Consider the following 27,798-nt stretch of genomic DNA (forward strand, 5'->3'; position numbering starts at 1 on the left):
TAACGTTTAGGAGATATTACTGTTCGTAAACTAAATCTATGTCAATGTTTCATAGTTCGTTTCTATAAATAGCTTATGAGATAGCTTTGTACTTAGTTTACCTTGTAATGATAATGGATTGCAAGTAGGGAGCAGTTAGAGTCTTCATTGTTAGGTCTTAAATTTTGGGTAGAACAGCAGAATGAATTGATAGCAGTGTGTGAAGGTGCATTGCCTGTGAATATCAGACAGCATTTTTAGGATCTTTGGTAAAATATGTTCCAAATTTTCCCCATACTTAGATGGTTAATAAACTAAAGAGAGGTGAGACTATAAATAGGTTTTGCCTATAGTTCTATTCTCACATTTGTGTGTCCCATTTGCAGGAAACTAGTACTTCTAACACAATTTATTCAAATTTGATAGATTTCTCTGGGGAAGTGTCAGTTTAAGTTGGTTAGAAAAGTATGCCGTAAAATAACTTTTTACTTTCCTAGCTCTGTACCAAATGTTTAATCTACTCTGTCCAGAAGTTTAAGGTGGGACTGAATCAGAATGCAGTCCATTGCTCTTAATAAAATTCAGGTCTCTTGGCTGATATGAACACAGCTCTTATTTCTTGAGCTAGGATAAGAATGTGTTTCAAGGGACATGTCCTCTGACTAGTGTATCTATTTTTTCCCCTAATGATTTTTTGCTGTTACAGTTTTATTAGAAATAGACTAAGATGCAGTTCTGTAGCATTTCCACAAGTGATTCTTAGTCTTGACATGGCCACCATGTGCGTGTACATTTGGATTCCATTCCTATCCTGTGGTTAGAAATTAGGATTAAATGCTGTGCCTGTCTTCTGTAATCATGTCTACCAGGTGAAGACCAGATCACAGTGGGTGACGTGGTGCACCCCGTGTTTTGGTGGTACATCCCAGTGTATTGCCTTATATGAAACATGGCTAATTTCACATTGGAGTACTAAGTCAGCTTCTGACTTTAGAAATAAATTAAAATTAAAACAGTTTGAGGAATGTTCTGTGTATTTTATTTAATTTCAGTTTATTCAAGTAATTCAGGCTGTAACACTGATTAAAATCTTACTGACTCACCACTAACAAGTACATTAAATTAACTGTTCTTGTTTTATGTTGTTTAGACGTGCTCACGAACGACCTCCTCCACATCCTCACAGAATGCATCCAAATTACGGTCATGGACATCACATTCATGTGCCTCAGACAATGTCTTCCCATCCTCGACAAGCTCCAGAGAGATCTGCCTGGTTAGTAATCAGATACAGTTTCAGTTTCTGGGGACTTAAGACAACAGACCTGCTGTTAAATGCTGACTGTGACTTTAGAAAGTGCTGTGTGCACCTGCAATTTAAAATTCATTAGACTTTGCTATGGCTTTGAAATGTTGCTTACAGCACTCAATATGTTAAATGTTTCTAGGGCTTTATATACATTGCTTTTTAAATGGAATTGAGTGTCACTGGTGGTAGGTAGTTAATTTCAGTAATTGATTTTAAAATAAATAAGTAAAATGTTGCTGAATACAATTATTGTGTATCTGTTCATTGCAAAATAGGATTTGGATTTGAGTCACAAGCTAATCTATTCCCCCCCACCTTTATCCAAGCTTACTTAAAATTGCATCATGCTCAGTATGAAGGTTGGATTTAAATTCTGCTATATATTATCTGGAAAAAAGTACTTTTGCATCATTAAGGAAATGCATGAGTGATGACTTCTGTTGTCACAGCAAATGAACTGCAGAGAAGACTCCATGCTGATACTGCTCTGCACCATAAAATTTTATTGTCTCTATTAATTTATCATACCGAGTCTTCATACCTGATTTTAAACCTGGTTTTAGCTAGTGGTAGGATTGAGAATATTTTTAGGAAAATTTAAATATGTTTAAGAAAAAAAAAATGTTACTTATCACAGCTACTGTAGTCGTGTTATAGTTTAATGCTGTCCAAAGTGAGGGAATTGTTTTGGAGGCAAGATGTACATCTACTGTAATGCCACTTTTGTTCATATGACAGGGAACTGGGAATTGAAGCTGGTGTGACTGCAGCTACTTATCCTCCAGGACCCTTGCATCCTCACTTGGCCCACTACCATGCACCTCCTCGACTTCATCACTTGCAAATAGGGGCTCTTCCTCTAATGGTAAGGAGACGGCATGTGAAAAATCATGATCATTGGTCAGCATAATTATTTTGTCAGGAGAATTATTTTAAGAGTTACTGTATTTATTTAGACGTGTGTAAACAAATGTTAGTGGCTCAACTGAAAAAGGAAACAATCTGAAGTTTTTGCACTGCTCCTAAATATGGAGCTAGAAGAACAGGTTCATGTCTAATAAGTGAAAATAGTTCAGGACACTAACATTTCTAACTTCAGCTCTTGTAAAATGAAACATTTGAACTAAATTGTCACATGCATTACACTGCATTGACCCTCTGCATCTGATTTTTTAAAATTTTTTTGTGTTCTTTTAATGAGTTTTATGTTGTTAAAGGTACCAGCTTTCCACCCAGTGCATAAGAGTTGGCACTGGTGCTTTATTTCATTTGAAGGTTCGCATATGCATCTTGAATTCTGTCTAGAGATTTGGTTGGTTTTGAATAATAATTGGTGTTCATCAACCTTATTCCATATGATAAAGTAGTACGGTTTTGTTGCGTGACAGATTACAAGCAAAATGAATAGTGAGGGTGAACTAGATCCACATACCGATTGTGTGGCTTTGACAAAGTCTTAGCTTTGAAAGAATATACATAGGTTTATGTAAAATACTCTCAGTTTTCTTTAATGCAAATTCATGAGGACAAAAATGTAGAAAAACTCAGTATGTTTAGTTTTTCCATGTGGCGTTCTGTGTGGCTAACCTATGTTATCTCACCCTCTTTAAACTAGATTACCTAATCAAAAAATTGTGGGCTCATCTATAGACAGATACTAAACTTTTAATTTAAAATCAACTTGCAAGACTTGTCTATCCAGAACTTCTGTTAGAGGCCAGAACTGACATCTAGGTATATTTATAAGCAGTACTTTGCTGTGCTTTTGTACACTGTTTTTACACTGCATACTTTTTGCAGCTTAACCAACATGATAATCCTCAAGTAATTTGCTAATACCTGTAGAGTTTGTAATTCATTGATGCATAGCTTTTATACTTAACTACAGACCTTCTAGAGAACTTGTAAAATTCAGTATTTTTGTGCAGCCAGTAAAATTCCTATCGTGTAATGTTTACCTTCTGTGCGTCCCTGATACAGATTAGGATTTTTCTGTGTTCTTCTGTTTTCGGTGTTTCTTTTTCATGAGGCCAAAAAAATGTCTGTCTCTTTCACGTTTATTTCTTGCAGTGTTCTGTAACAGATAACAGCAATTGCTCTAGATTCATGGTGGGAAAAGGCCCTTCTAGTACTAGTAGTTCACTTAACTGTGGTTGCTTTAGGAGGCAGCAAGTTAAACATATGCCTATTTAATCACACCTTTTGTCAGGGCTAATAAGTCAGTTGTTGTATGGATTTCCACCGTTCCTGTGAAACTTCTACAAACCTGAGAGTTCATCTCATCCTCATGTTAATGTGTTGAGAAGCTTTTGCTGTATTCTGATTTTGTAGAGGTGTGCCCATGACTAAAATGTTAAACAAGTGAGTGGATCAGACCCCCCTGTTTATATTCTTGTTGGCAGCAGAATGGAAGAATGCTATGATAGATGGTATTTAGAAGCATTTGCTGGATGTTTGATAAAATACTTCTGAGAGTCTTGCCAAATAGCTGCGTTTACTTAATTGTGTGTCAGATGAAGTAGGATTCTTTAACTCTACAAAAACTTGTGCATGCATTTCATTAGGGAGATCTAATTCTCCTAAGTCATTAATGAATCTTGAGCAAGTCGCTTTTATTTTGAGGTTTTGTACAAGTTGTAGTGACATGTTTTGCGGTATGCAGACATGAGTGAGCAGTACTTTCTTGAATGTTTGGGATCTGTTTGGAACTCTGCTGCGATCAGATGGAGTGTTGGGCTTTGAAGTTGGGTTCTGACTAATTTCAAACGTATTCAGATTAAACACTACAAGAACATAAAGGCAGGCTAGAGCATTACTGGCAGTTGTATGTAGAATGAGTTCAAAGCATTACACATGCCTTCTGATGGTTCTGCCTCTCTATAGCAATAATGAAAGCCAAAGATTTCTTCAGTTAAGCATGTGTGGAGATTTGTCAGCAAAAATAAGTTAACCAAATATGAAGCAAAAAACTGTAATGTTTTTTCGTGTATTATTTAAAAAAACAACAACAAAAATACAACCCACAACACTAATGGGATATCAACCAAAAGTGCCATATTGCTTTTAATAAAAAGCAACAGATTAGAATGCTGCTGTCACTGGGGTCTTTTCATTGTAACTTGGGGCAGGGAAAGACAGACTGAACTGTACTTACAATTGCTCTGCTAAGACTGGCTCAGGTTAGGAGGAGCGCTTTCTTACTTCTGTAAGTACAAACTGTACTGAGTAATTATTTATAAACCTTAATTGTGCTCTTGGTGAAGGTGTCATCAGCTGTTGATGTTCTAGTCTTTATTAAAGAAAGGCCCTCCAAGTAATTCATGCAGTAGCTCAACTAAAAAAAGTCATTTGAGTTCAGTCCACTTTAATCCCATCAGTAGCTCATTGCCTTGAAGGCAGTCTGCTTTTTTTTTCCTAATAGTGTTTTGTCGCTGAGAGGTTTGCTCGATCAATCAAATAGTGTTATTGTGCTCTTTGTGTCTGTTGTAGTTTCCATGGAAATAAACTGGAGGCGCTGCTGTCAGAGCAAAGTCCTTGTTTCTTTCCCCTTTCGTTTCCATCTCTCACTGACTGCAGTCATACAGTATCACAGACTTATGATGTACCTGACTGTTCCACACACACAAAAAAAACCCCAATGAACTTGCTGTGAGTTACTGGAACGATCAAGGCCGGAACTTGATGTAGCTATTGTAGCTTAAGGTGAAACATAGATTTAAAATAGCTTTGAGTTTCTGCAACAAACTTAACTGTGTTTTTCTAATAAGAAGAATAGAACTTTCTATGACAGCTGCTACATTTTTCCCTAATATAAACCTAAATTAATCTTCTTCAGTTTTTTTGTATGGGCTATTGAAGAGCATTCATTTTATGTTCCCCCTGGGCACAGTGTGTTAGGTCTTTAGCAGTGCAGCATGTATTAAATGCTCTTTCTCACCGTGTCTCTACAAAAACTGCAACTTCTGTGTTTTAATTCAGCTTATTAAAATAATAATAATCAGCTTCTTTTTGTATGTTTCCAAGCAGCTAACTGGATAACTGTATTCTAAATGTAAGGCATTGAAAGAAAGGCTGAAAATAGGCAAGATAAACAGTACAATAGAATGTGAAAATCTCTCCGGTGGTGGGAGCTGAAAGGCAGAAGAATCCTGCAAATATGGGAGGAGTTGAAAGCAGGATAGCAAGGAAGGCTATCTTTCTTTTAGCCCATTTCTGCTTCAGAATATTTGGGTTGTAAGTAGTTCAGACTTGACCTTGAATTTTCAAGTTAAGGCAATGTTATGTTGGTGGGAGGACATGTTGATAGCAAGTGCAAAACTAGAAACATATGATACTTGTTCTACAGGAAACAGTTTACCAGAAACTTTTGGTGAACTTTGCAGATTCAGAGCCTACTGCCTAAAGCACATATTGTAATTTGACTGTACGCAGAAGCACAAATACGAGCACCTAGCACAGTCTGGTACTAGTTTTAAGTCTTTCATTCTTTCAGAACTTAATAAAGTGCACTTCCATTTGTGCTTACCTTACCTGAAGCTGATTCAAGAGAGCAGAAATCTTCACCTTAGCATTTGAAGCCTGGTGGTAGCTGTTAAATGGGTAGTGAAGGCATAGTTATTAGTGTGAAAGTGTATTGTGTCCTGGCCAGTGTTTCCGTTAATTCAGCTGTTTGTTGCAGTAAGTGCTCTGAGAAATTCTTACTTGGTTTGGTGATGTTGAAATTAACATGAATAGATTTCTCAAAGAGTCTCTAGCAGCAGAACTCCCAGTTGGGAGACCTGAGTAGGTACATATCACTGCAGTTGGTAAGCTTTAACCTTTGAGGCTATCGGAAGTGTAACTTTTGCATATGCTAGGGGGAAACCAAGGCCTTTGTACAGTATGTTTGGCTTTGTACAAGGTATTTCAGCCAGGATCTCTCACCCCACTGATTCAGTCTCACGTATGAAGTTCTGCTTATTGTTATTAAATGTTTCTTCTAGGAACCAGAAACAGTGATAGCAGAGGTAGCTTGAGACTGGCTCAGTTCCTGCCCCAGGCAGTTGATGGTTTGTTTTACACAGTTCTGTAGGGTTAAAGAAGACTGCCATATTGTGCTGCATCGCTGTGATCTGAAACCCCTTGCACTTTGCAGTGCCTATAATGATGCTGTATCTGTGTGTAAAATACTTTTCTTCTAACAAACTGTTTTCAAATCCTGGTACATCGAAAACAAGGAGTGAAAAGCAAACTCAAGACACAGATTTGTTTTTTTTTCAGGATTTTTTCTCCTTAAAGTGGAGGACGCTGATTTACAGTGTAGTAACAGATAGTTTAAAACTGCAATGGATACCCAACAGGTTCGAGCCTAGTAAAACAAACCAACAACAAAAAAAGACAGCAGGAGTTGTAGTGTGGATGAGTGAAGTAGTTTTTAAGTACTTTTTCCGTTGACAGAAAACAGAGAAGGATTGTGTGCTGAAATGGGTAGTGGATCATAAATCACTGCTAATCTGAGAGAGATTTCTTACAGTGTAGCCTTTACAAACAGTTGTGTTACTGCAGTCTCCCACATTCAAGAGAAAGTTTGCTGCTTATATTGTCAGACAGTAAGACCTGTGTAACAGACATTATATTTGCAGGAAATGTTTAGGTACACGGATGAATATGGAGCTCTCATGATGTAAAGTTCTCTATTTGCAAAATCCCATCTGAACTGCTTCTTATGGTCCTTACATCAGTGCACTCTATGTACTTAAGGGCATTCTTATACATACATCCATACTAAGGAAATTCTACTATCATTTTGTTTTTTTAACCTTATTATTAAAAATTGCCTCTGGTATGTTTCTGATAAGAGGTCAGTGCTGTTACTTATTTGTCACGTGAGGACAAAGTGGAAGGAAGAAGCCTTGCTGTTTAGGTGCTCCTTTTTATTTTGAGTACCTTTCTGCTTTTCTCTATGAAGAGTACTAGTGTTTGAAGTGCCCATAGGGTTTATTGCTGAATGCCAGTATTTTGTTCACTGCTTTTGTATCTCTAAATATAGAAGAAAGTCAAGCGGATGCTTGAATGTAGTGTATGTAGAAAAGCCTATGACTATGGATTATCAGATTAACGTAGTTTTTTTCAGGTGTTACTTTTGTCTGCCTATGAATTTGAAGTGTCTAAAAATGTTTGGTTGTCTAGGGTAAGGTAAGGAGACTGGCTGTTTTCCAGGAGGGAATGTTAGCTGTGTTTCTTCCATGGTATCAAAAACTTACATTAGAGACTCTGTAGCAAGTATTTCTGATAACTTCATGCATAGTTTTTAGGGTGTCTGTTTACAAACACAGGTAGATGTTTATGGTACATGTATACAAAGCAGGTAGAGATTTTCCAAGCTGGCAAGTGATACCAAGAAATATATAAGGCAGGTATGGACAGTTTTACAATAGAGGGTCTGGTCTCACTTCTGTTTTGTTTCTGGTTTTATTCAGAGAGCTCAGAGTTATGCAATGTTACGCTGTCGGTTGAAATTAAATGCTCAAGCTGAGGAATAAAATGAGTGATTCAATAAAAGCAAAAGGGTCTTAAATTTTACAAAGTGAACAGTAAAATTCCGGAACTGTTCTGAATAGGTTTAACTTAACATGTGCTGTTTGAATAGGTACCAGACATGGCGGGCTACCCTCACATCCGTTACATTTCATCGGGATTGGATGGAACATCATTCAGAGGCCCTTTCAGGGGCAATTTTGAGGTTTGTAATAGAACAAAACTAGATATATGCCAAAATGTGTCATGATGAAAAGGGGGAGGGTGTATGGTAGTGCTAGTTCTATATGTAGATTTAAAAGAATAAAGAAATTACTCTTAAATTGAAGAGTGACCTCACTATCATGGGCTAGGAACAGATGCCAAAAGCATGGTGAAAAATCAGTCAACAAAATACGTCCTGGTCAGTGTAGGTTTATGTGGTTATGAATTGACTGTACATCTTGGTCTCTTCACTCCTCATCCTGTTAAAGACTCGCACAATATGTTGGTAAAAAGTACTGGTGTCACTGAATAACTGTGCCAAAGTCCTCCTGGTGAGGGTGAAACTTTGCAGCTTTGACAGTTCTGTCTTTCCTTTTTTTGTAGCGCAGGAGGTCAACCTGTTTTTTTGTTTGTTTGTTTTTGGTGTTTCTTTTCTGTTTTAAAAAGTATCAGATGCAGAGAGTTAATGAGCTAGTCCACTGAAAACATCTTCAGTGACAAGTCATGCTTCTAGTAAACATTGCTGGAGAAAAAGAAATCAGTTACTGTATTTCAGCTTAAGCAACTTTTCTTCCCCCCATTTTAAGCTTTGATGACTGTTAGACTGGTGTGTTTCATTTGTGTTTTCCTCTCTTGACACACAAATACATGTAAACATACTCATGAATGTTCCTAGCAGACAAATAGATTTGGATGTTTTCACTATTATAAAGTGTTTCCCTGTGACTTAAAATACTAGGCAGTATTGGGTGGGGTTTTTTGTTTTGTTTTTTATGGAAACCCATTGCTTTTCAATTATAACATACCCTTTTTTTTCTTTTTTTATTTTGGCCTGTATTTGAATAATTAGGACATGGAATTGTCGATCAATTCTGCAAATTAGTTAGAATAAAATTAATATATATTCAAAACATTAGAAATATCAGTTCTTACATTGTTTATTCCTTTAACTTTTTAGGAGCTGATTCACTTGGAGGAACGATTGGGCAACGTAAATCGTGGAGCGACACAGGGAACTATAGAAAGATGCACATATCCACATAAATACAAAAAGGTGAGGATTTCTCAAACTGTGGGCTGTGGGATTTTTTCAGGAAGGAGTTAACACATATTTAGTTTAGATCTGCAGGAATGTCAACTTCAAACAGCGCTTGTTTCCTTTATATTGCAGTTTCAGGGATTGTAAGCACAGTGTGCAGTGCCGCTTCCTTCAGGGGAATCGAAAATGCAATTCCAAATGGAAAGCTGCTGTAATGCCTTAAATAATGCATTGGTATTGACACTATTTTTCTAAAATACAAGCAGGTCAGAGCAGATAGCATGTTGGGGTCTTTCTGTTGTTTTTAAGTTGGGCCTTGTACATGCAGAATTCGCCTTAAAGCAAGGATGATGAGGAGTGTCGTGGTTTTCCATAAGTATTCTCTATCATGTTTTTGCATGCATGACGTCATGCAAATGAACTGATGAAATTGGGGCAGCTGCTAAGGAAGAACTACAGTTCTCAAAATGCTCCAGTCCTTCCCACGTGGTTTCTGGAAGGATGACCAAGTGATATAGTGATGTAAGGACTTCCCTTTTTCCTCTGCCCCACCAAACCTTACAGCACTGTTAGGAGACACTTCCTTTCCCATCAGTTTGATGTATTACTCTTGATTCCTTTTATATTGCATTATATCACATTCTTTTTACCACTCCTTGTAAATGTTTCTAATCTCTTTCTTACTTTTCCACTGGCTTCCCATGGGGAGAGGGTGGGGTTGGGGACTAAGCCCTGCTGTGCTGGGAAAAAAAAAGTCAACCTGCAACAGAAATAAGTACCAACATGGGACACTGATAGTGACTGAGATAACAGTTGTGCATTGCCATGAAGCTCACTGGTGGGCACACACATCTGGTGCTTGTGTACAGTGTAGCACAATTTAAGCATTTAAAATTACACTTCAGAGGGCATTAATGATTTGACTTCCTCCACCGCCTTCCCAGGGAATCTGTTAATAGGATGAAAGACGTTTAAACAGGTTTTCAGTTTTTCCTCCTCCCAGATTTTTCTTTTTCCCCTTGAAATTTTTTGCATGCTTTTGGAATGCCCCAAATGGCAGAATCATATTCTTCTCATTATTAATATGTAGGAATTTGCCCCGGAGTTGAATAATATTGAGTGGTAGGGAGTGTGAAGGAATTTGGGAGAAAATGTAGAGAAGTGGGCACCTCTGGTGTCGTGGAGGTTCACTCCCAAACACCTGCTTTACCCTGAGAGTTTAGTCATTCATATAAGTTTTATATAAGAGAGGAATATTGCAGCTCTGATGGATCTAAGGAAGCACAAATTATTTGGGGCCTGGCTTACACCTGCTGAGCCTTGTACAGTACTGTTCAAGGGAAAGAGTGTGTCTCCAAACCTGCCGTGTAGGCTCAGTCAGATAAAAACCTGCATCATTTGTCCCTGTAGAAGGATAAAAGTGGTGTGAAGGTCATCTTGCTTAGACAAAAGAAGAAACAGAGAAGAACGGAGAGGTAGAGGAGGAAGGGTGGAGAAGCTGTTGGAAAACAAACATGACAAAGATTAATTGTGTTCTTCAGAAACTGAAAGCTAGGAGTTGGAAAATCTCTTCTTTGAGAGATAAAGGGGGAAAATGGAAAACAAGCTGTGCCCTGTATCATAAAGTTTAAATGTGTAACTTCCACAAGACTGATACCCAAATTCATACCCAGTAGTTTGCTTGGGATCCTTGAAAGCTCTGATCGTTTTTCATTAGCATCTTATACCTACTGTACAGTGTAAGCTGCATTTCTTCTCCAGCCAGTATAATACTCCTTTCAGATGTAGGTGATATAACTTAACTATGCTTTCAGACTGTGCATTTTACATTGAAAGCTGTATTTGGTAGAATACCTCAAGCAGTGAGGGGGGGCAGGGAAATAAGACCGGTAAATGTAGATGAGGGTGGAGAAAGGAACAGCTGAAGCTTTCAGGATGGCTTCTTCACTGTTTAGAATGAGTATTTAATAGCAGAAGTGTGCATTGTCTGCTAGATGAATCTGTCTGGGGAAGAAAGAAATAGTGGGTTTGAATTTTTCCGCGTGTCACGGTAGTGGCATTCAGATCCCATCTTCAGCCACAGCAATTAATAACTCATCCTGCAGTAACTAATACTCTTGTGAGCAATGAAATAACTGCTGGTTATAGCTTAATTGTCAACAGGCTTTAATGATACCTTGTCAAGTACAGTAAGGCTTTATTTTTAGTTGACTTGTAATAAACTTCATGACACCTACCATCTTGGTTATCTTAACCTTCCCTGTGATCACATTAGAAAGACAGTCAAGTCGTTAATCTGGTACAGAATTTTTGTATCTTACAGTCTCTCAATTGGAGATTATTACACCACAATACTGAATCCCATCCACATTTTTGTAGTGTTCTTCCACACTTGATAAATAGCGATTTTAAAATATTATGTTTGAAAGGATATTTTTTGCCTCCTCATGAATTAAATGAAGAAACTTATACATAAGCAACAATACGTGATTGCAACAATACTAAATATATTAACAGTCCAGTCACAAGAATTAATTAAAACTGAAATATGCAGCGATTTTGCTCCAGGCACTGATTCAATTTGGTTCATGTGCATTTGAATAAGTAATAACTAAAATGTAAAATAATTTATGAATTATTTAAAAATAAGCGTATTTTGAACATGTACTAAAAGCAGATTTTACTCAGTTTGTCAATAATGTCATCTCTACTAATAAGGTAACAACTGATTGGTTCTCACAGAGGAAACTGCACTGCAAACAAGATGGGGAGGAAGGAACAGAAGAAGACACAGAGGAAAAATGTACCATCTGCTTGTCTATATTAGAGGAAGGTGAAGATGTGAGGTAAATAATACCTCTGAGTATCACAATATAGTGCTAAATTACTGGCTTTAAGACCATACTTGGATATGGTACTTTACTCGTTGCAGCGCTTCCTAGTTTGTGTTAAACACTGTCTGTCTTGGCAACTAATGAATATAAGTTTTACTTTGATTATCCTGTTTATATTGTCTTGGGGTAAAATGTGGGCTCTTCTCTTACAGTCTCCCATAAGTCTGTCTTTCACCACAAGCCCAAACTGATACCATTTTTTAACCATTACAATGTGGAAGGTATTACTTGTGTTTTTAATTAAAATCATACTGTGCTGTCAACTTTTGTACCTTGGGCAGAAAATTAATTGGTTTAATTCCAGATTGTCAGGTTTAACTTTTCTGGACTAATAATGCTGTTAAGCTATAGCAACTTTCAATTGCTGTAACCCAACAGAAACTACCTGATACTTGGCTTCATTGCTTAGGTCCATTGCTTCTTTTAGATAGATGAAATGTAAGTCAGATAGAAAGGCTAGTGAGGCTTGTGGGAAAAACACACACATATGAAAAAGAAATAAATGCTTCAGTAGCAAAATCCACGTTGCCTTTCTTCCCAGTGGGTACACTGATATGGAAATGCTTTACTAACATTAATATGTTTTTTTCTGTTTTTCTGACAGGCGACTTCCATGTATGCACCTTTTCCACCAAGTGTGTGTAGATCAGTGGTTGATTACTAATAAGAAGTGCCCAATTTGCAGAGTGGACATTGAGGCCCAATTGCCTAGTGAAAGCTGACACCATTTTCCAGAACTCTTGTCCTCCTTCTTGCTCCCTCTCATCCTTCCTGGTACTGCAGTCAACCAAAGATGGCATGACTTACCTGCGCAGATTTGGAAGCATTGAACCTAAGAGTGCTGGCTCTGCTATATGGTACAACTAATGCTAGACCTACAGTTTATGTAGAAGACCGTTGAGTTTCAGTGTATTTATAAAATGTTTTTTTTTTAGGTTTTTCTTTTTTCTTTTTTTTTTCTTTCGTTACTGTATTTTTGCATGGTTCCTTGTATTGCATTTGTTTGCACATATTATGGGCTTTGTGACCCCAAACTTGCAGGCAAGAATAGCTGCTTTAGTAAGTAGAACTGTGTGGTCTCTTTTTTTGGTTTGTTTTACATAGTTTCAAGCTTTGAAAGTCTGATTTCACTCATTACTAACCTCAGATTCCTTAATTTAATCAGTCATGTATTTTAGTTTAATGTATAAAGATCATCTAGAAAAAGGCTAATATTATGTATTGAGACATTCCTTCATTAGGAAAAAATGGCTGCTGTATATTTACAATATCAGTTCTGAGTCAAATAACATCTGTAACAGTGGGAACAGAATATGAACTATATTCAGTTTGATACATACTGCATACTCATCACCAGAGGTTTTGTCTGATCAGATTTGTTGGAAAATTTCAGCACAATGCAGATATATTTGAATGTCAATATTAAACATTTAGACTGCTGTTCAGATTGTATTTATCATTTTCTTCCTATGTCTAGAAATTTGAGTCCCTAACTTAATATTTGCTGCTGTGAAACAGCTCTAGTGAACACTAAATGTTGATTTCAGTTAGCTGGATTGTAGATACTTGCAGATTGAAAAAAATAATAATAATTCTTAGGGATATGAGAAAAGCTTAGAATCTTTGGTCTCTTTCTGCTAACTTAAGTCGAGGTGTCTGTGCACACTGAGGGTTTTTTGTTTGTTTGTTTTGAATATAAAACCATTCAGTCAGGACTTAGAGCTGCAGGGTTTTTTTTGTTTCTCTTTTTTTTTTGGTTGGTTTTGTTTTGGGGGGTTAGGTATCCATGCATTGATAGAACTTCTAAAGATTCCAGGCTCGTCTTGGGATTTTTATTAGTTTTAAGGTTAATAAAATTAGCTAAATTCAGCTGACTCTTGGTCTTTTTTTCATTAGAAAAGTGAAATCCTGTAAATTTCTGTAGACAAAACTTATGTGGTTACCTAGTTTTACCTTGATTATAGATTCCCTCTATAAATTACCAACAGTCCATCACTGATTGAAATATTTTCTATAGTTAAGATTTGCTGCATAATATAGTATATAGAATTAAGTTATAATGTACTAACATTTTGCCTTTGGAGGAGGTTTTAATCCACATCAGGTCTCAAATTGCTCATCAACATTCTCACACATATAATAGATTATAGTTTATTTAAATGTGCTCAACAGATGCTGAAAATTGCAAAAACATTGAGGCAGTATTACTGTCACATTGGAGAAGATGTTCCTAGGGGATCATATATGCTGAACATGTCAATAAGCTTGCATTAAGCTACCTGCTTTGTAAGTGGATTGAATAATAAATACCTTCAGTTTCTCTTGTCTTTGTCTTTCATAATCAGATTAAGTGTAAAACAGTTTACAGTAATCTAGAAAATGTTATGTTTACACTAAAAAAAGTGATCCATTTATAAATATTACCTTATCTAATTTGATGTCTGTTTTTTGTCTGATTAAAGCTGCTTTCCCCCTCTCCCCCCACCTTTTCTTTTCCCCCCTCTCATCTGTTAGGAGTATCATTTCCCAGTGCAGTGTTTATTGCTGGCAACAATATTAACACCTCTGGCACTGAGGCATTAAGTGGGATTCAGTTTTATTCCAGAATGTGTGATAAATGGATGTTCTCAAACTTAACTGCATTGCTAAAACTGAACTTTAAACCACTTTGTGTACGGGGGACATGGGGGAGAGGCAACACGTGATTTGAGTGCTTCGAAACCTGGCATGGTTCTATGCTAAAGCTTCTTGAACGTTGTGACTGTAGGAAGCTATTGGAAATTGAAGCTGCATTTGATAAAAATTAAGAAAACTGACTGGAAGGACTGAGCAGAAGATGGTTCCTTTTCCGCAGTGACTATTGAAAAGGAGTGAAGTGACTTTGAACGCTGATGCTCGAAGTCTGACAATAATAACTTTTTCCTAAGTTTCCAAGAAGGTACTTGAGAGGCATGGGGCAAAAAAGGACAGGACCTGTGAAATAACTGAGACCCTGGGTAGACGATGGAATCTCTCGGCTTCCTTAAAAGACAAGCACAGGTTTGGGGGTTTTTCTTTGGGATACTTTTACGCACCTGATGTGGGTGCCTGGTACTAGAGGTATTTTAGTGGCCCATGCATTGACTTGTTTTATAACTGCTACTGATATTGTCTTGCTTTTAAATGTATGCCTAACATTGTAATGTGATGTTGAACACTTAGGTATTTGGCAGGAATCACGGTGTTCTGATCTTATATGCTATTGCAGGAGCTAATAAAGCTGCAGCCTATTTCTGTTCCCGAAAGTTGTGCCTCGACCATAACTTAAGAAGGAAAATGAAATAGGCTTTTGATTTTCGAAGATCTCCACCACTTACTGTGCTTTACATGCTTGGATGCATTGCCTTAAGTTATCTGCAGCATCTCTGAAGATACGATTCTCACCAGTATGCATCAGATTACTTTTCATATAAATTTCCATTGTCGAAAGAAATCCTTTTGTATGCAATAAATAAAATGTTAGACCGGTATCACTCAAGGTCTGTTTCCTTCTGCCTTCCTTCCTTTGCTTTCTAAGTAGTGACTTGCAAAAACTCTTTTAACGTACCATCTTTTCTTACAAGGACCACCACAGCAAAACTTCTCACCGTGAGGGATCAACACCAGAAGGTGGCAATGTGTATTTAAGCAGAGGGTCGCTCGTGGCACAGTGCAGGCACGGGAGGGGCTGCAGAGAGGAGCGCCGTGCTTTGCAGCGCGCAGCCGTGAGGGCCAGACTCGGGCGCCGCGCGGGGCACGGAGGGGCGCCGGCCTCTCCCTGTGGCGCATGCGCCGCCTCGCCCCCAGCTCCCGGCGGAAGTGATGGGGTCATTTTCCTCCTCGAGTGGGGCCTTACGATGTGGACCAATCGAGTGCGTGCATCGTACGAAGCTGTCCAATAGGAGCGCGGGAGGGTCTTTAAAACCAACCGCGCGGCGCGAGGCAGCAGTTGGTGGTCTTACTCGCGGTGTGGGCTTGTTTGTGCGGAGCGGCGACAGCGGCTGCGGCCTACCCTGCTTTCCGTAACCATGGCGTTAACGCGCCGCGCAGCCGTGAGTGTCGCTTGTGCGGGATGCGACCCGGGCCGGCCCGGCGTGAGGAGATCGGGGGGGTGGGAAGTTGAGCGAGTCCCCCGCAGCCGGTCGAACGCGTGGGCCGCGGGTGCAGCTCGGGTGGGAGCCGCATCGTTAGTGAGGAGCTGAGCTGCGCGTCCCCAGCCCGCTGAGGGCGTTGGGGGGGCTGCGTTGCCCCATGTGGGAGGGGAGCGATGGCGATGAGGAGGGGGTGGCGGTTCTGCGCCGGGCGCGGCCTTGTGCCCAGTTCGCTACTGCGGGGAGCGGCCGGAACGGGGGGGGATGCGGCGGGGGGTCTGTGAGGAGAACGGAGCTGCGCCGGGCACAGAGGTGGGGGGGGCGGGGCGGGGCGGTGTGGTGCTGTGCTGTGCTCTGCTGTGCTCTGCTATGGTGTGCTGTGCTGTGCTATGCTATGCTATGGTGTGCTCTGCTATGCTATGGTGTGCTGTGCTGTGCTCTGCTATGCTATGGTGTGCTGTGCTGTGCTCTGCTATGCTATGGTGTGCTGTGCTGTGCTGTGCTCTGCTATGCTATGGTGTGCTGTGCTGTGCTGTGCTCTGCTATGCTATGGTGTGCTGTGCTGTGCTGTGCTCTGCTATGCTATGGTGTGCTGTGCTGTGCTCTGCTATGCTATGGTGTGCTGTGCTGTGCTGCTCCTCGCTCCTGAGTGGCACACCTGCGCTGGCGCTGCGCTCGGCCCGCAGCTGTCCTTGGCTGCCCCCCCGCCGAGCGAGGGGTGGGGGAGGGGAAACACGTGCCGGGGGAGAGACAAAACCATGACAAGGAGGGAGAGAAAAGCACTTTTAAAGTAAACTTGACAATGGTTTAAACTAAAGGCCGCTTTCAGTACTCGGAAGCTCCTGTCTGGCAGCCCTGCCCGCGGCAGGGGGTTGGAGTTTGGTGGTTTTCAAGGTCTCCTCCAACCGTTATTTAATTCTTTGCCGCAGAAAGCAGAGTGTGTTTATATCCATGCGAGATAATTTCTTTGCGGTCTGTAATAAAAAGAGCGTTTCCCCCGACCAAGTGGAATAGTTGCTGTAGTCTTGAAGTGGGTAAATACGATAAACAGGTGCTGACTTGCCGCCTATCTAACTTGGAGTTAAAGGGCTTTGAGGAGGAATGAGGGTTTGTGTTCTGAACGTGCAACTCCATTTCGTAGTACTCTCAATACTGCATCTTCTTCCTTTGAGCCTGTGTGCATACATAGGAAATGAAGTCTGCTTAAGTAATGCTTAGTAATGTGGTGTGCCAGTATGGGGGTGTGTTCTGTAATGTAATCGAACATCTGAAAATCAAGAGTTGGACAAACTTCACTCAGACTGCGATTTTGTTGTTTTAGGTCATGAGAGGGATGGAGAATGCTGTGACTGGACGTAATAGCAAAGCCAAAGTTCAGGTGACTGGCAAAAGGGCTGTTCTGGAAGAAATAGGTAACAAAGTTACAAGAGGATCCAACCTACCTAAGGTAAGGTACACTTGAAATCTGTCAGCAGGGACAGGATAGGGTAACTAGCTCTGTACTAATAACTGTTGTTTTCACTACAGAAAACAGATTGCATCAAACCATCAGTAAAGGCTACAAAAGGACCTGGCAAGATGACAAATACAGTTGTACCACCTAAACCTCCAGCTGCTGTAAATCAAGCAGTCAAAGATGCTACTACTGCTGCTTCAAAGGTGGGCAGTAATGATACTAATCTGCTTCTTAGGGCTTAGCTGGAGCCCTAACATCAGATTTTATTTGTTGGTGTATTTCATTTCCATGTTGAAAAAGCGGGGCTTTTGTCTTGAGGTTTAATGTGTGGCATCTGGGTGAAAGCTTGCTACACTGGGATGCAAACTCTCAGCTTTTGACCTTCATAAGTAGTTAAGCTAGAAAAATGTGGGATTAAAGAAACAATAGTGCTTAGTCAGTAGACATGTAAGCGCTGTGATCTGTTTCTTAGGTTCTGTCCCCTGTCCCGATGGATGTGTCTATGCAAGAGGAGGATTTGTGCCTAGCCTTCTCTGATGTGTTGCTCCACAACATAGAAGACATCGACGCGGATGACTCGGGGAACCCCCAGCTATGTAGTGACTACGTAAAAGATATCTACCTGTATCTGAGGCAGCTTGAGGTACGACATACTGAGTCTGCACTGCTGCAGTGGAGTGTTGATCTTGTTGCTCACGCAGCTCTTTCTCTCACAGCTGCAGCAGTCTGTGCGCCCACATTACCTTGAAGGGAGGATGATCAATGGACGTATGCGTGCAATTTTAGTTGACTGGCTTGTCCAGGTCCACTCAAGATTTCAACTTCTTCAGGAAACGCTGTATATGTGTGTTGCAGTTATGGATCGCTTCTTACAAGTAAGTCACGGAGATGTTTATCAGTGTGTGTTTGGACAGGGAGATTTGGTCAATAACTATGGCTTTTAAAGGCGTGTAGGATTTATCCCAGGAGCCCTACTGTTTGTCTGAGAGTTCTGTAACAGCATCTGAAGTCTAAATCAGTGATTCTCTGAACTTATTATGGGAATGCTTTTGAGTTGGAAATTTTTTTTTAATAATCACAGAGGAAAAAAAATGGCATTTTAAGCTGATGAATTATAATGTTTGTCTAGAGCTTAAATTTTGAGGTGTGCTTTTACAATTCCTGTATTGCAGAATCATCCAGTACCTCGTAAGAGGCTTCAGTTGGTGGGTGTGACAGCGCTGCTTCTAGCCTCAAAATACGAAGAGATGTACTCTCCTGATGTAGCAGACTTTGTTTATATCACTGATAATACCTACAGCAGTGCTGATGTTAGAGAAATGGAGATCACGATTCTGAAAGAACTGAACTTTGATTTGGGACGGCCTCTTCCACTTCACTTCTTAAGAAGAGCATCAAAAGCTGGGGAGGTGAGTACTTGTCTTCGCTATCTAGCATCTTCATGTGTCACGGGATTGAGGAATGGTTGTAGTTGAAAAGGACCATGGAGGCCATTGGGTGCAGATTCTTGCCCTGCTCAATCAGAGGCAGCTGAAGCTGCTTGCCTGTATCATGTCCAGGTGGCTTTTAAATATCCCTAACAAGGAAGACTCTACAACTTATTTGTTAACCTCTTCCAGTGGTAATGAAAAAGTGTGTATATAGAGTATGTATAGAATTTCTTCTTGTTCCCCTTGATGTTACTGGCTGGGTATAATTCTGTCTGGGTTTTAGCTTTCCTAATATCTAATATTCTAATATCTGTCTGCTCAGGCAACTTTGTAGTCCTCCCAGGTAACCTGTTCCTGCTTCCATTCCCCATAGACTTTATTTTTGAGCTTACATCAGTCCAGGAGCTCCTTGTTGATCCATACAGGTCTCCTGGCCTTCTTTCCTGCCTCCTTTTTTCTCGGGTTGCACTGCTTCAGGGCTTGGAGGAGATGGTCCTTGAGTACTGACCAGCTTTCGTGGTGGCTCCTCTTCCCTCTGAGACTTTCTCCCATGTTCCATGTCACACTGCTAAGCAGTTCCCTGCAGAATTCAAAGTCTGCTCTCCTGACCTCCAGAGTAGCAAGTCTCCTGTGCACCCTCTTTGACACCCTGAGGATTTTGAACTCCGCCATTTTGTGGTCACTGCAGCCAGGACTGCCTTTGAGCTCCATGTTACTCACCAACCCTTCCTTGTTGCTGAGCACCCTTTCACAACACCTTCCAGGAACCTCTTTGGATTCTGGTGTGCTGCTGTGTTGTCCTTCCAATAGATATTAAGGTGGTTGGAGTGCCCTATGAGAACCATGGTTTGTGAATGTGAAGCTGCTTCTATCTGTTTATAGAGGGCCCCATCCACTCGGCCTTCCTGATCAGTTGGCCTGTAGCAGACCCACACTATGATGTCTCCTACCCTTTAACCCAAACCCGTAAGCTGTCTGTCAGCTCCTTGTTTATCCATAGGTGGAGCTCCAGGAACATCAGGTGGTCACTGACGTAGAGAGCAACACCCCCTCCCTTTCTCCCCTGCTTCTTGAAAGAGTTCATACCCATCTATTTCTATGTTGCAGTTGTGAGAGTCATCCCACCACATCTCAGTGATGCCGTTGACATCACAGCCCTTTGGGCACACACATGCATGCATTTCCTCCTGCTTGTTCCCCATGCTGCACATGTTGGTGTATGGGGCACTTGAGTTGGGCTCAGGTTTTTACTATGATAGATCTCTGGGTAACTTCTAAGGCTAGCTGAATTCCTAATGAAAATCTCTTATCACATTTTATAGTCTTCCCCCACCCTTTAGAGCACGGGCGTCCAACCTTTTGGCTTGTCTGCTCTGTGTTAAGAGGAATTGTCTTGGGCTGAATAAACATACGTTGCTCCAAAAATAATGCCTCCTATTTAATTCCATGGAAAAGTACAGCAGGTACAAAGAGCACAATAGCACTATTTGGTAGAATAAATTCTCAGCTAGAAAACAGTCTCCTTCTCTGTAGTCATCACCATTAGCTGTGCATTCTCACCAGTGGGGAACAAAATCTGCCATTCTGCCCCTCTGCTGCTGTCTGTCACATGGCAACAAAACATAATGCAATGTTGTGGGAAGGTTCAGCCTCCATTGCCATACCACCAGCATCCAACTCTGACATCATGGGCCAACATAATGAAATAGGAGGCATTGCTTTTGGAGTAGTCCTCATTCAATATCATCAATATATAAGACATCTTAGTTTTTAATATTAAAATGTTTGAAAACACACAACTAGTGGGATATTTGACTTTGTTTTTGTGAAACTAATGCTTCAGTCTCGTTCAGTGGATGTAACTGTAATTCTCAGCTCTCGGGATGTTAATCATCAGATTACAGATTAAATCTTACTGTACTTCATACTTGTGATAATTGTTCGCAAACACACGTACTGCCAAAAAGCAATGACATGAATAAGGTGTGGTTGTGAAGCGAAGGATTATTTTTCTCTTGTAAGAGGTCTTAAAGAAGTCTGGTACAGAGGTGTGATCAGATTTCTTGTCTTTAACATCTGATTGTAACTCCAATTTGAAAATGTGCATGTAGTGTATTTATATCAACTGAAAAGGGTGTCGTGATCACAAATAAGTCAGTTTTTGAAACCTATTCTCAACCACCTGTATCAAAATGGAAAACCCAGCTGCATATTCTTTGTTGGTTGGAGCAGTGCATTTAGCCAATCAAAATGTGTTACCTGCCATCACTTGAATCAGCACAGCACCAGCACTGCAGGAGGTGGCTGCACTGTCTGCTGGGCCATGGGTTGGATGTGCCTGCTGTGGAGGGGCCCCCCAGTGCTCAATACTGTCATTGTCTCTTAAATGCTCCTGAGGCTGTGTCCAAATTGCAAAGGCTGCTAGGCACAACAGGTTTAGAATTTTGAGGCAATTGTTCATTAATGTTGTTGATTATTGTTTTGCTGAGTTATTTGTAAGTTGATGCTTCAGGGTGGTTAATTTTATTATGATAAGGCAGGTGAAACCATGGACTAACAAACTCTCGCTCTGGTAGGCGGATGCTGAACAACATACGCTAGCAAAATACCTCATGGAACTGACGCTGACAGACTATGACATGGTGCACTGTCACCCTTCAGAGATCGCAGCTGCTGCCTTATGCTTGTCACAGAAGGTTCTGGGCCATGATAAGTGGGTAAGGGTTGTAATGAAAATCGTGGGGGTTTTTGTCCATATGATTGAATTGAACCCTTTAAAAAAATACTTCAGGAAATTGTTCAGCAGAATTGCTGGAGGTCAAATGACAGACAGGCTGATGCACAGCTAATATAAAATGATCGTACCACTGAAAATAAAAGTTACTCTTTTCTATATGAATGCCATGATACAGTGATGGTTTTTCTTATGCAAGTGAGTTACAGGAGAGCAAACTGTATCTTTTTGGTTTGGGTTTTAGGTTTATTTTATTTTTTAAAGTAGATCTTGATTCTGTAGCTTGCAAGAAAGCTAGACTAAATCATAGACCGTGAATAGCGAATTGTACCTCAGCTATTAGTTACTTGCTTTTGTTCTGTGTGGTACAGAAATGTGACTCAACTTCGATGTGTTTAGTCTTCCACTTCATACTAAACATTATTCTGAATATGCATTTTTATCTGACAGTGCTACAACTCCCAGCACTCAAGGCCAGCAGTTGATATCTGGGGCCTTAGTGAACTTCAATGATTGTGTCTTGAGCAAAATTCTCCCCCTTTATAGATCCTACATTTCTTACTGTTGTGCTGCAGGGTACCAAACAGCAGTACTATACTGGGTATGCAGAGGACAGTCTTGCGATGACTATGAAGCATATGGCCAAGAACGTCGTCAGAGTAAATGAGAACTTAACAAAATATACCGTAAGTACATCTACTTAAGTCAGTCTTCTGATGCTTTAGAAAGTCACCTTTACTGCATGTTGTGGTTTCATAGATGAACATTTTGTATGTTACCTCACAGCGTATTCTAAGCCTTTGAAAAGCTGTTCATAAGTACTAACATCAAAACTCTTTATCTAACTACTCTTGCTGCTCTGCCTGCTGCTTTAATTCTGCCCCTTACTTTCTTTTGTTTGCAAAACAGTCAGACTAACTCAAAATTGTCTGCCTGGATTTAAGAATTGTGCGTGTGTGTAAACTTCCTGTAACACTATTCCTCTGCAGGCTGTAAAGAACAAGTATGCAAGTAGCAAACTCCTGAAGATCAGCACGATCCCTCAGCTGAAGTGTAACACTATCAAGGACCTTGCTGCATCACTCTTATAACCCTAGGCAGATGTATGCTGATGATATATGCACTTTGTGTCATCCTCCTCATTTGCCTACTGAGGAAAAACTACTGCCCCGTGTAAATAATATTCCAGCCCTACCACCAACATTTCAGACTCACTCTCGAGTTTTAAACTTGCTTTGTAACTGTATACCTAGAAATAAAGCTCCTCTCTTTCAAAAAAATAAAACCAAAAAACCAGTTCTGCCTGCCATTTGCTGTCCTAGCAGGACACTTGTCAGAGTGGGTGGCTGATGCGCTTTGCACCTAGACATGGGTGGTTATTCTTTGTGGTTGTTTCTGGTGATAATCTGGCTTCATAGTGGGTTATATTTAGTAATTTGTTCTCACTCTTGAAGAGCAGGCAGGCTGTAATTGTCCCTTGATGTACCTTAAGGGATGTTTGTTGTTTAGTTTACTGCAGTGTATTCAAGTATTCAAAAAGTAGTTTGACTTCAGGCTTGGGAAAGAAGTAGGCTGCAATAGATACAGCTTTGTGAGGCCTTGTGTTTACATAGTTAGAGTGATGATGGACAACTCATTTTTCTATCTTTGTATACCTTAAGAAAGAGCAGAGGCAGAAAACAACCCCTATAGTCACAACTAGTGGTATGCTCAAAGGAGTACAAGCATCGTAAGTACCTCAGTTCTTTTTGCCTTTCTTCATTTATGCCTTTCTATTGTTGTAGTACTTAAAATACATTTAATGTTATATTGCACCCTTAAGATATTCTGTAAATCCTGCTGTAGTCGTTATCTCCCTTCACTGTCTCCTGTATGGTATGGGTGTGCTGGCTCTGATAAAGAAGCAAGACCCCAGAACTATGAAACTACTGAGCCATCCATGCTGGATCTATGGAATAATGTTGGAGTTCTGAGTGTTCATCTTCACAGGCGTCTTTTCCCTAGGATAAGACAGGTAAGTCAAGTCTAGCACTTACTGCAAGTGTTTTGGGGAGGAAAAGTGTTTGATCACTGAAGTCTATATGCAGTTCTTTCCTGGACTGAGACACTAGTTTCTGGTTTCTAGTCCCAGTACAAAAAAAAATGCATTCTGCAGTTGGTTATCTATTAATGGAAATGTTTGTGTGCCTAAATTAAGCCTGGGTAAGTGGCTTTGGAGGGTTTTAAAGAGTTGTATAAACTTCAACAAGAAGTGCAGTGTGTGAGGTTTGGCTTAGCTGGGCAATAGCAAAAACAGTCTGAATTACAGCACAGGAGGGGCTATTTTTTATTAAAAATCATGACAGTAAAATCAAACAGGTGGTGGTTAAGACATGTTAGCACGTATAATATCTGAAAGCAAAGTGCACAGTGAACAGACTTGTTAAGCTACCTGCTTGTTTTGTTTTACGGAGGTCTGGAAGGCAAAGCAATGAATGCTTGTAACTGGCAGACAGCAGCAACTCTAAATGGTGTGGGAGGCAATCAAACTTAAACAGTAACACTTCTGCTTTTAGAAATCAGGAGGAGTACTGCCTATCTGTAAGTACCTGGCGTAAAAACCGTAGTAGAACTTCTATGAGTAAGAACAGTGGAATACAGCATTATACATTCATACATGTTTCTAATATATTCCGTTTTTATATACAGTATAGGATTTGTTTCCATAAATGTACAGCTTTGCATAAACATTAACAGGTGGAGCATCAAATGTAAATCCAACATGGGCCAGCCATATTCTAATATAAGTCTTGAAGGCAACGTAGTTTAGCATTACTATGCGTTTTTCTGTCTAAGCTTCCTGTAATGCCTGCTGGAGTCCCTAAACACAAATCACCCAGTTCCATTACACCTCTACAGAATTACTTAAATACATGCCATCACGTTAGTTTCTTTGATGGTGATACCCCCAAATGACCCTAAATCTTTTAAAGATGTAGCAGCATACTTGACATGTCCCCAGAATCATCTGCATTAGAAAAAAAATGTGCTTTTAACATAATCTTTGTTAGATAATTAAAAAGACTATTGTCAACTAGAGGCACTTAATACACCTATTTCCAAGTGTGTGGTCCCAGATTATAAAGCACCTTTCAGTATGATGGGAGGTTTGAGTATTCTTCACTTGTGAAGTGTGAAAACCAGGTTTTAAATATAATAAATAATTTGTCAGCATGTCCATTGCTGTATGGTTCTGAGAGGATCAAAGTCTGCTGTGAATAACTTTCTTCTTTCTTGTATGCAACTTTACTGGTGAAAGGTACTGCTGAGAATGGCAGATCTTGGGACGTCAGTGTCCTGAAGGCAAGGCAAAGTAGCTTCAACACTGGTAACTTCATACCATTTAGTTTTTTTCCTGGAAGTCTTTTATATCTTGGTGACGTAATTGTTGGGGAAGAGACCTTGTTTTCCCCGTAGTCTTCCTGTCCACCAACCAGAAGGATCTATAACAAAGACAGCAAAGTGAGCAGTGAGGCTTTGTAAACCTTTCTGTCTGTTCTCCACAGCAGACTTAAAAACTTCTTGACTTGCTGTCAGCCTCCTTATAAAGGACCGATGATAAATGACTTGGAGAACTGAACTTGCTAATCTCTTGGCCACATGACTATGCCTTAGGTTTCTTTGGAGACATGAAAATGATGCTTCATTACTTGTTTTTCTTATGGCACGGGCTAATTTTCAGTCAGAAACCTTCCAAAGTTACACTGTTAACTAAACTGTCAAATCTACAGTAGCAAATGCTGTGCATCTCTTTCAAGTGTTCACTCTTGCCTTAAAGAGGCTGTTGAGGATATCTTTGCTCCCTGAGCAATCATAGAAATTTGCAAGCCTAATCATGGCAGAGAACTCCATGTTTGCTGCAAAAGTCAGGTCTTTTTCTTACTCCTTGTGAAAATGTACCTTCAAGGTGAGTGCTTTTATACATTTACATACCTTCTTTGATGATATCAATCACGTCGTTGGCATTAAAGCTAAGTTCATCTGTGTCCTGAGCATCGTATGCGTACAGTGCCCTGCACTGTGGTACCTGAGGCTTAGGTTTTGGCTGTGGTTTAGGCCTTCCTCCAGCGGGTGGCGGACGGTTTGTAGACTGCCTGCGAACACTGGGGGTTGGGGGTAAAGAATATTAGCATCCTTCAGAAATGGAATGAACTTGAATGCAACTAGGCATATAAGACTTGGACCTCTCCCTGTGAGTAAAAATTAGGTAAGTACTTGGAAGCAGCAGGTCAAATGCATAGGAGAAAGCAGTGCTTAGACTGGAATGGAAATAAGTAAGTACTCATGTCCTCACAGCTCACTTCCATCTGCAGTGCTGCAGCTGCCTTGAGCTGCCAGCAGGGTGTGTGTGCCTCAAGTGAATGTGCTGCCCTAAGGTGGGGCACAGCTGGTCCATGCTACTGCCTTAATGAGACTGGTGGAGAGGGGCCTGGTCTCTGCTGAAGACAGGGCTGTGTGCCCAGAGCTGCAGCTTTTACTCTGCCCTTTACCCTGAGGAAATGATTCTTCATAGGAATAGTGTGGATAGAGAGTTTTTTATTTGCTTGGAAACTAGAAGGCGGCCCTGGGCTTTTAGGGCTAGCACTTGGTTGGTAGTTGCTATGAAGTACCACATCTGATCTTTCCCTTCTGGATTACATGTAATAAAGAAGGCCTATTAAGATTCTACAAGTGTTTTAATAGCATTAAGTAGACGGTATGGTGCCAGTTTAACATATTAAACTGCAACTGGTGCACCCTCATTCGCAAAGCTTTACAATTTGTGATTGAACATGTTTTCAGTCTGATGGAAAAGGAGTCCTTTCAGTGCAGCTCAGTAGCCCAATGTGGGCATCTACAGGGATGTTATCAGCAGTAAAGCTTAAGCACGTGGAGAGACTTAGAGAAATTTACTTCTCTTTCTCAGGTTTAATGTCAATCTTACCCCGCTGCTCCTTGGTCAGGTACTTTAAGAAAATCCAGGCTTTCTGGTTGCTGTGAGATCTTGCCTGATCCTCCTGATAGCTGCTGTGGTAAAGTTGGTCGTGTCATGTTGGTATAGAGGTTCTTCTGACTGGCCTGCTGATTTGCTGGCATTTGAGGACGTAGTGCAAACTGTGGAGCATTTGTTACTCCATTTTGCTGATGACCTGGAAGTAAATAAAGCATGAACACATCCGGTCCATGTAATGGCTCCACAAAGGTAAACCTTTTCTTGGTTTCTTGGTGGTAACAAGGGTAAATATCTTGAGTTTGAAAACAGTTCCACCTATGTTTGAACTGCTTGCAGGATCAGGGTATAAGGATCTCAATCCTTTACATTCCTAAAACCCATAATGAGGAAAGGGGGAGCTGTACTCAAAAACGGAGTTAGTCAAACTGATATAAGTTTCCCCTTTCCCTCTGCTTATGCATGTTTAAAACTACGTTATCTATAGCCATCTCCATCGACACCTGTAGACCTGGACAGACCTTGAGTTTGAATGTGGGCATAGAAATGTGTGTGAGCAAGTACAAATGTGAACACATAAACATGTATAAATGAACTCATGGATTTACATGTACATACACCTACTTACACCTGTAGACTCACATGTATGCACATTAAATTTGTGTGTGCGTCTACGTCTGTGTGTGTGTGTGTGTGTATGCTTATGAGTGAGGGTGTGTGTGCATGCCTGTGAGTGTATGTGAGTATGTGTATGTGAGTGTATGCGTGTGTGTACGTATGCAGGTGTGTGTTCCTGTGTGTATGTGCATGCGTGTCTGTGATTGTGCATGTGTGTGCCTGTGTGCACGTGTGTCTGTGTGTGTTTGTGTATGTGTGTCTGTTGGGGTGTGTGTGTGTGATTGTGTATGTGTCTGTTGGTGTGTGCATGTGTGCCTCTGTGTGAGCGTGTGTGTGTGCATGTTTGTGTATGTTTGCATGTGTATGTGTAAGTATGCATGTATGTGTGCATATATATGTGTGTGTGCATACACACACTTACCTTTGGGCACTGCTTTACTTGCCTACCAAAGCACACATGCAGAAGTATGCACATGAATAGCTGGGAAAGGAAGAGTCCCTAAGTCAGGGACATGAAGTCTACTGCTACCAACTAAGAGGC

At 40.4% G+C, this 27,798-nt stretch overlaps 3 protein-coding genes across 6 annotated transcripts in view; 2 read left to right on the forward strand and 1 right to left on the reverse strand.

Moving 5' to 3' along the window:
• Positions 1-15,457, forward strand: part of RNF111 (ring finger protein 111) — a 49,188-nt gene extending 33,731 nt beyond the window's left edge. For 3 of the 4 annotated variants that reach the window (XM_072345241.1, XM_072345242.1, XM_072345240.1), the window contains exons 9-14: positions 1,130-1,255; positions 2,027-2,153; positions 7,917-8,009; positions 8,967-9,062; positions 11,790-11,893; positions 12,546-15,457. In XM_072345241.1, the coding sequence (XP_072201342.1) occupies positions 1,130-1,255; positions 2,027-2,153; positions 7,917-8,009; positions 8,967-9,062; positions 11,790-11,893; positions 12,546-12,663 (664 nt within the window). In that variant the 3' untranslated portion in view covers positions 12,664-15,457. Of the gene's footprint in view, positions 1-1,129; positions 1,256-2,026; positions 2,154-7,916; positions 8,010-8,966; positions 9,063-11,765; positions 11,894-12,545 lie in introns of all 4 variants that reach the window. The other variant, XM_072345243.1, reaches the window with a different exon arrangement.
• A 307-nt stretch (positions 15,458-15,764) lies between these two features.
• On the forward strand, positions 15,765-22,943 carry CCNB2 (cyclin B2). The gene is made up of 9 exons (XM_072345578.1): positions 15,765-16,011; positions 17,372-17,497; positions 17,578-17,709; positions 17,979-18,149; positions 18,223-18,381; positions 18,679-18,915; positions 21,513-21,653; positions 22,246-22,356; positions 22,660-22,943. The coding sequence occupies exons 1-9, from the start codon at positions 15,988-15,990 to the stop codon at positions 22,759-22,761; spliced, it is 1,203 nt and encodes a 400-aa protein (XP_072201679.1). The 5' UTR covers positions 15,765-15,987; the 3' UTR covers positions 22,762-22,943.
• Positions 22,944-23,973: 1,030 nt separating this feature from the next.
• Positions 23,974-27,798, reverse strand: part of MYO1E (myosin IE) — an 84,076-nt gene continuing 80,251 nt past the window's right edge. Inside the window, 3 exon segments of the mRNA XM_072345869.1 lie at positions 23,974-25,152; positions 25,643-25,812; positions 26,634-26,838. Coding sequence (XP_072201970.1) covers positions 25,076-25,152; positions 25,643-25,812; positions 26,634-26,838 — 452 coding nt within the window. The 3' untranslated portion in view covers positions 23,974-25,075.

This window comes from Excalfactoria chinensis, chromosome 10 (genome assembly GCF_039878825.1).
Source record: "Excalfactoria chinensis isolate bCotChi1 chromosome 10, bCotChi1.hap2, whole genome shotgun sequence".
In the NCBI taxonomy this organism is placed as follows: domain Eukaryota; kingdom Metazoa; phylum Chordata; class Aves; order Galliformes; family Phasianidae; genus Excalfactoria; species Excalfactoria chinensis.

Excerpts from the sequence above, each read along its gene's own strand:
- CCNB2 (XM_072345578.1), top strand. The coding sequence starts at position 15,988 with ATGGCGTTAACGCGCCGCGCAGCC. Across the intron at positions 18,382-18,678 it reads TTATGGATCGCTTCTTACAA|AATCATCCAGTACCTCGTAA; the intron begins GTAAGTCACGGA and ends CCTGTATTGCAG. Across the intron at positions 21,654-22,245 it reads TTCTGGGCCATGATAAGTGG|GGTACCAAACAGCAGTACTA; the intron begins GTAAGGGTTGTA and ends GTTGTGCTGCAG.